Below are 8,012 nucleotides of genomic sequence, written 5' to 3'. Positions count from 1 at the left end.
AGCCCTGCCTCTCCCTGTGATGTCTCCCCAGACCCAAAGGGGACAGACAAGCCAGATGCCCTCACTAGGTGATAAGCACTCCTTCTGAATGTGATGGCAGGCATGGGGGAACAGAAGAAACCCCAGAGCCAGCATGGAGCTGAGGAGCCAGGCTCACAACAGAACAGCTCCTGTGCCAGAGATGGACTCCATATGGATGGGGCAGGGGTTGCACCGGGGACAACCTGGTGACAGAAGATAGAGGAAACTGTTAAGCTGCTAAGCTCCTGCTGCCCTGGTCCCACCCCTCAGATAGTAGCAGGACCTCTCCGGGGGCATGTGCTCAGCAGGGAGACTCAAAGCTGCCAAGATAAGATGTTTGCAGATGGGAAAATGCAGGATATGTGAGCTATGGCAGTCGGCACAAGCTCCCCATCCCATGGCTTTCCCTTCTCACCACCCACCCTGCCCTGCATGCTGCTCCCTCAGAAAGGAAATATAAAAAGCAACTGGTTGCACTCACCCTGGGACTGGTCGGCTGTGGCCCAGCAAAAGCCCTTTCATTCCCCTTCCACAGACACAGGGACTGCTCCGGATGTTTTTGTTTCCCCCTTGCTGCCCAGGAGAACAGGCAGCATGACTGCAGCTGGCCTAGCCCAGGGACCAGGGCAGCTGGGGGCATGGGTCCCCATCCCATGAGAGCAGAACCACTGGCTGCAGCCTGCCTGCTGCCTGGCTCTCTGCCTGCTGTTTTGGGTCCTGGCTTGGGCACAGGAATGGGGTCCCAGGAAGCATGTGGACTCAGGGGCTGGAAGAGGAGAGCAGGAATGGATGGATGGATGGATGGATGGATGGATGGATGGATGGATGGATGGAGTGTGAAGTGATGGAAGTGGTGTTTTGTGTCCAGGGAGCATCTGTAACCTGCTCCAGGGCTGCTCCCAGGCTTGGCAGCATTCAGTGTTGGTTGTCTCTTGCTCCTTGAAGGCCAAAGTGTGGATCAACCCTCTATCACCTGCCCAGTAACTATGGTGCTCTTGCCTGCAAATGTAGGGTGTTCTGCAGCCCACCCAGGGCCTTTGCCAGCCTGCTTCTGCAGCCACCAGCACACAGTGTGTATCCTGGTATGGGACAAGAACATGGGCTTCAGCCCACTCAGCATGCTGTGCCCCCATGATCTGGGCATCCTCTTGTGCACACCCCAAAACACATACTGCTGCTCAGGGTGAGGCACAGCATGGCTGGGAGCTGTGTGCTGTGCCCAGCAACGAGCTGCTGTCACCTCGCTGTCCAGAGTCAGTGCAAGGCCCTGGGACATCAGGACTGGCCTGAGGGGGACCCAGCAGCACCAGAGGTTACATCCCTTCCTAGACACTATAGGCCTGGTGGGACAGAGCAAGAGAGGGAATCTCACCCTGACACAGCCCTTTATTGAAAACCCACTCAAGAGCAGCCAAACCCCACAGTTTGGCTCTGCCAGAGCCCCAGCTGTCCCACACCCACTGGCAGCATCCCTCCCACTTCTCCCATGTCTTGCACTGGCTCTGCCACGAGATGAAGCCTGGGCGAGCTCTGGACCAGGGAAGAGTTAGAAAAGCTGTTTCCTGAAACACTGTTGAAGAAAGGAGTTCCATCTGCCCAACTGAAGACATCTTGGGAGGGGACCGTGACCTGGGTAGGGTCCACCAGGAGATGCAGAGAAGAGGCAGACGATGAATGGCTGCTCTGCACTCCATCTCTTGGATGCTGGGGGAAGCAGAGCCTTCAGCAATCTTTCAGCTGAAGAGCCCTTTTGCCTTCTTTGGCTTGGCCTTGGCTGCAGGCAGCTGGGGCTTCTGAGATGGGGAGGAGGCTGGCTGGAAACAAAGAGGAGGCAGTGTCAGTTTCACCTTGGGGAGTCATGCAGGATGTGTGCAAGCGTGCAAGCAGTGACATTCCTGTCATCCGTGTTGTGGGACTGCAAAATATGCAGTGCAACACGTGCAATCACACACTCCCCAGTCAGGATGCATGGGGTAGAATGGGCTAGGAACCAAGCTGAGACTCCTAGCCCATCCTGGATGGGCACAGTGCTTGGATGAGAGGAGGGAAAGGAGATGTGGGCCCCATCCTGCCTTTGGTACAGGAGACTTCCTAGAGCTGCACTCACCGAGGTTCTCTCGCTGGAAGATGTCGTTTCATCTTCCTGGGATGGAGCAGGTGGATGGGGGTGCTCCGTGGTTTCTGCAATGGGTGCTGTATCCACGCTGTCCTCTGGTACCAGAAAAAGATGCAATTTGGGATTAAGATAAAGGGGCATGGGGCATTGCCCAAACCCACTCCAGGAATTGTGCTTGGATTGTGAGCCCAGCCCATGGGGGGGGAAAGCAAAGGGGGAGACTGTTGCATGGAGTGAGCTGCACCTGGGGCCACACTTCTCTTACCCCAGGATATGGGGCTCAGCAGTTGAGGGGACAGCTGCATCACATGCTCCCCATGCCCAGCCAAGGAGCTCCTCACCAGAGCAATGCCGTTTCCGAGCCTGCTTGGCCTCCTGCTGTGTCACTGCAGTGTAGAGCTGCTGCAGAGCAGAGGCAAACGCCTGCCCTTCTCCCGCACCGCAGATCCGGGGCAGGGTCTGTGGGAGAAAGCAGAGGCACCATCACCCTGCCAGGAAATCACCTGCCAGGTCACCCTGCCATGGTGCTGCTGTGGGGCAGAGAAGGGGCTGTGCCCCCTCTGCCTGCCAGGCTACATCTGTTTCACCCCAGGACTGCAGCAGTTTGTGGGAACAGGCAGCTCTGGCACTGGGTGGGATGTGGCTGCTCCCAGCTGTGCACACACACACACACACACACACACACACACACACCCCTGCTCTGGACAGTGGGTTGCCTTCCCATTGAGAGGCAGACTGCAGAAGCTTTTGGGTCATTCGTGAAATGCTGGAGATAAGATCGCTCTGGAAGGGCTGTGGCTTGCCTGCCTGGAGCAGCACAGGCTGCAGCCTGTGAATATGGACAGGGAAATGACCTAGCAAGAGGTGGGAACAGGTAGCCCACCACAGCCTCCAGAACACGGCATCTCCGGTGGCCGCACAGAAAGTGAAAACGATGTGACAGTGAGATGAGGGATGCCCAGGTTTGCTCCTGATCTGCCAGAACAGCTCTTGCCTCCCTGCACACACTTTTATTCCCTCCAGACTTGACACGGGAAGCCCCCCCTCCTCCTGCCTGCACCCCGTGCCAGTGGGATGCCACCTTTCCAGCTGGGCCATGCTGATGCACATGAGAGATCTTGGCAGGCTGAGGAAGCGCCACACTCCACTGGGAACATAACATAGCTCACAGTGCTCAAACAAACACTCACAGGGATGGGGAAAAGCGTATGTGCCCCGGAGGGGGTGCTGCAGGGGGCACAGTGTGGGCCCACAAGTGCAGCTGAGTGTGAGCAGGATGACGTGCGTAGGGACTGTGCGTGCAGCAGTGTGCAGATGAGTGTGTCTGCGGGTGCATGCATGGCTGGTTGTGTGTGTGTGTGCATGTGTGTGTGTGTGTGTGTGTGTGTCAAAGGTCTGAACACACTAATCTCTGCCCTGCTCCACACCCAGACAGCAGGAGAACAAAGTGTAACAGATAAGGTAGGATCCTCTCTGGGCCAGGAAAGTGGGGAGGGGATGGGGACGCTCAGACCCACTCAAGGCCAGAGTCCAAAGCTTGACCCCAGTTTCCCAGTGGCAGAATAGGTAGGCTGAGCCCTCCTCACTGCTCCCTGCCAGACAGGGTGACAGGATAGGGCTGATACCAGGACGGGTTGGCTGGTGCCCAGACAGACACTTTCCATGCAGGTTGCATCTCTTCTGCTTTCACAGGCATGAAAGGCCCTTTGGCTGTAGGAAATGCATGGCACTGGCATCTGCTTTTTGACCAGCTGCTATACAGATCACCTCCTCTGTCCCTGCTCATTACCACCGGAGGGAGCAATGTTCTGCTGCCAGTATCCCACCAGCATCCCTGGGATTGCTTGGTACTGGGCGAGCACACCTCTTGATGCCTCACTGCCCAGCCTCCGAGCCATTAGCTGTGCTGGCTCATCACCAGGTTCCGGAGAGGAGGAGGAATGCTGAGCACATCAGGTACCCCAAAGATGTTCTTGCCCTGCATGTCTCACCCCACAGAGCCAGGGTTGCACCCAAGGTTGCAAAAGCAGCATCCAAGGCTGGGAAGGTGACTGCACTTCAAAGGCAGAAGAGGGCCTGGTCACGGGTGGCCGACACAACCCAGATCAAAGGCACAAGCTGGAGTCATAATTCAGAGAAAAGCAAACAGCAGTTCCCAGGAAAGTCAGGAATGGCAGTGAAGTGAGCAAAGTGTGCTAGATAGCACTGCGTGGGTCAGTGCCCCAGGAGGGCAGGAGAGTCCCCTGCAGAGCTGGCCAGCTCTGGGTGCCACTACTATGGCACTCACCCCCTTTCTCTGTCACCAGTGCATGCCTGGGGAATGCCAGGGCAATGGGGCAGGGGTGCAGGGTGCTGCCCAATCCCCTCTGCTCCAACCCATCCAGGATGGCACCTGGGATGTGCCCCAAGCCCCAGGGTTCCTCAGGCTTCACAGCATTCAAGCAAGGATCTGGCAGGGCAGCTGCTCACTCAGTGCTCAGCCCCAGCTGCCCAGAGCCAGCACAGTGTCCCCATGGCGTCCCTGGAGATGGGGTAAACCATCCTGGCAGCCACCTAGTGTCCCCAAGAGCATCACACACCCACCCACTGAGGTGGCACCTTGGGGAGGCAGTGGGAGAAGAGTGCCCAGCACCACCGAGGGGATTTGGCATCCGGGGTGGCACAGGGGTCTGCAGGTGCAGGGCACCTGCTGCCCACGCCTGCGGGAAGGGCTCAGCTCCAGCAAGCCCAGGGTGGAATTTGGGAGTCAGCGGCCACTTCCTGCCACTGCCCTTCCCAGCGGCTGGAGCCCGCGGGCTCAGGGCCATGGGGTGGCCGGAGCTGGCCCGCGGCGGGACTGGGAGGCTGCGCTTCACAGCCCCGGAGGGAAATGGGTTATAACCAGAGCTGGAAGCGTTTCCCTGCAGAGCTATGACTCAGCAGGGAGCAGAGCGTGCTGTGCCAGCCACCGGCCACCTGATGGCCTCGAAGGCTGAGAGGGACAACGAAGTGTCCCCTAAAGGGCTGGATGGGGGAGAAGCCCTGGCTACAGCTGATTTTCCCCTTCCTCCTTGCCCCATTGCTCCATTCCGACGCTGAACCCTGCTGCAGACAAGTTGTCCCCACTGCAACATCAGCCCTGGCCTCTGGTGACTTGTTTTTCCCTGATTACCCATCTCCAGGATAAACATGATGTCTGAGGTCCGGGGAGCTGAGAGCAGCAGAGAGCTGGCAGCTGGGGGAGTGCTGGCCGGGGTGCCCCACACGAGTCGCCAGGCAGCAGGGAGTGATGCCTCTGGAGCTGGCATGGCTTGTCTGGCCTGTTATGACTACCTGGCCACAAGGCCAAGTGGGATGCCCCAGTATCAGGAGGGACTCAAGGCTGCGGTAGCGGCACGGGAGACTCCACAGCACACCCTGAACTGTGACTGGGGAAGGGGGGGTGCCCAGCACAGGGGGGCAGGTGCCCAACCTCAGTGAGCAAACTGTGAGCTCACTGACAGCCCCACCGTGTGGAGGGGCACCTCAGGGGGAGCTGGGCTGCAGCCTCGCTAGTGACCCCCAGCCCAGAGGCCTCTGCTGTGGGGCTGCACCCCAGTGCAGAGACGCAGCAGGGTCAGTGGTGGGCAGGGTACAAAATTTATCTCCAAGGCATTCTGCATTTACCCACCCCCTGCCCAGACTCTCTTCTCGAGGGGCCAAAAGGGACAGCAATCTGGATGTCCTCTTGACAGTATGAGCAGAAGGGGCACATCACCCAGCCCAGCACCATGCCACCAGCACAGGAGCATCACCTTTCCCTGGCCCAGGATGGGTTTGCAGGCAGGCTGAATCATGCTGGGCCCCCGCGCCACTGCCAAGCACCAGAGTCTAAATCGGTCATGCTCAAAGCTGGGGACTGACCCTTTCATTATCACACCAGACATTCGAAGCGGTTACCAACATTCTTCACTACAAATCCCACATTCCTATTTTTTAATATATTTTTAACTGGAAAACAGAGCGAATGGGGCCTGTTTGGAAATTACAGCCTGGCTGCTGTGGCTTGTATGTCAGATCTGCCCACATTCCCGTGGCCAGCCTCAGCACATGCTCCACAGGGGCACACTTAATAATTCCTGCCAGGGCTGGAGCCAAGGGGTGTGCCCCAAGGGGGAGGATGGCTTCCCCAGGCTGCCCCTGCCAGCGGACTCCATGGAAGCAGCGTGGTGGAGTGACAGACCAGGAATGGCAGACTGGCTCTCTGGCACTGGGCACAGCTGCTGCCACACTGCCATGGATGAAGTCTGGTGCTGCTGTGGCAGTTGATGGTGGGCAGGGGAAGGGCTCCATGGCTGGTGCATTCCTGTGCCTCATAGCCAGGCTGCCCTTGGCACTCTACCGTGCCACAAGCTTTGTGCATGCTTCTGGGAATGGGGCTGGAATGGCTTACTGGATCTGTGCTGGGCATCTCTGATCGACTATGCCAGTCAGGCTAGGGAGAGACCTCCTCTGGGATCCAGAGACATGCTTGCCTGTCCTCTACCAGCAGCAGAGTATCTGTCTGCAAGAGAATAGATGGAGAGGGTTGAACTGTCCCCTTCCAGCTGCTATGAAGGGCAGGGAAAGGGGGTGCTTATTCCCTGGGATGAAACAGGCCACATCAGCCCAGTTTCCTGCCCCAGCTCCCTTGTGGTGCAATGACTCTCTCCCTGGGGACAGAGCCACCTCCAGGCACCCCGAGATGTCCTACACTGACCACTGATGCTCCTCCAGACCTTAGATCTACTTCCACCCCCCCACCAGGCTGCAGCAATACGTGGGACACTGCATACCCCAGAAGCAGGTGGCGAAAGGACCAGCTCTGAGCTAGCACTGTCACTGTCTCCATCCCCCCTGTCATGCACTCCCAGGGGACACACAGCAGCAGCAGCAGCAGCAGCAGCAGCAGAGCAGCAGCAGCAGCAGCAGCAGCAGCAGCAGCAGCAGCAGCAGAGCAGCAGCAGAGCAGCAGCAGCAGCAGCAGCAGCAGAGCAGCAACAGCAGCAGCAGCAGCAGAGCAGCAGCAGAGCAGCAGCAGCAGCAGCAGCAGCAGAGCAGCAGCAGAGCAGCAGCAGCAGAGCAGCAGCAGAGCAGCAGCAGCAGCAACAGCAGCAGCAGCAGCAGCAGCAGTAAGGAGAGCTGGTGGTGCTGCCAGCCCGCCCTTGGAGCAGGCACGGGCAGCAAGGCCAGGGTTTCTCAGGCAGGCAGCCAGGCTGAGCACACCTGGCAGGAAGCGGCAGTGCCGGCAGGGGAAGGCAGCCGGAGAGCTGCTGAGAGGTGAAGGGGTCACCCCGGGGAAGAGCGGGTGGTGAGGCCGGGACAGAGGAGCATCCCAGCCCGGCCCAGCCCAGCCCAGCCCGGCCCGGCATGGCACAGCACTCCTCCCAGCACCGCTCCGGCCCTGCTGCCGGCAATGTTTTCCTTTCCCTCTGACTTCAGGGGCCTTTCCAGCGAGCAAATGTCAGGCACATAAAGAGCGGCACTGTGAGCGGAAGATGGAGCGAGAATGCCTGCCCGCGTCCCTCCGTAAGTGCTGTCTCACACTTCATCAAGGCAGCCTTTGCAAGCGAGCCACTCGCTTAACAACCAGCAGTCTATGCTGGCCGGCGACCGCAGCAGCCCCGCCGCTCAATACCCTTTTCTTTTCTCCTTGCGCTGTTTTTGTGGCTTGGGTTACAGCCTTTCTCGCAGACACCGAGCGGAGGGGCGTGGTGGCAGCGGGGGCTCTGCATTGTGCCGCCGCCACGCCGGGGTGGATGCTGGTTCCCCCCACGAAGGGATGCTGGGGGGGCTCTGTGTCTGCCCTGCCCACTCATTCCTGCATCCAACGCGCAGGGATAAATCCCACGGAAAGGAGGGTCAGCGGCAGAGCAGA

The 8,012-nt window shown here is 58.9% G+C and overlaps 1 protein-coding gene across 2 annotated transcripts in view; it reads right to left on the bottom strand.

The window, feature by feature from the left end:
* Nucleotides 1-1,389: 1,389 nt before the first annotated feature.
* The window catches only part of NHEJ1 (non-homologous end joining factor 1), a 42,705-nt gene continuing 36,082 nt past the window's right edge, over nucleotides 1,390-8,012 (bottom strand). Inside the window, exons 6-8 of one of the 2 annotated variants that reach the window (XM_086896959.1) lie at nucleotides 2,403-2,596; nucleotides 2,129-2,232; nucleotides 1,390-1,835 (exon numbers count right to left, since the gene is read on the bottom strand). In XM_086896959.1, the coding sequence (XP_086753085.1) occupies nucleotides 2,157-2,232; nucleotides 2,403-2,596 (270 nt within the window). In that variant the 3' untranslated portion in view covers nucleotides 1,390-1,835; nucleotides 2,129-2,156. The remainder of the gene's footprint in view (nucleotides 1,836-2,128; nucleotides 2,233-2,402; nucleotides 2,597-8,012) is intronic. The other variant, XM_086896958.1, reaches the window with a different exon arrangement.

This window comes from Cyanistes caeruleus, chromosome 7 (assembly GCF_971803275.1).
Source record: "Cyanistes caeruleus chromosome 7, bCyaCae1.hap1.1, whole genome shotgun sequence".
Lineage (NCBI taxonomy): Eukaryota > Metazoa > Chordata > Aves > Passeriformes > Paridae > Cyanistes > Cyanistes caeruleus.
This window is presented reverse-complemented; position numbering and strand designations above follow the sequence as displayed.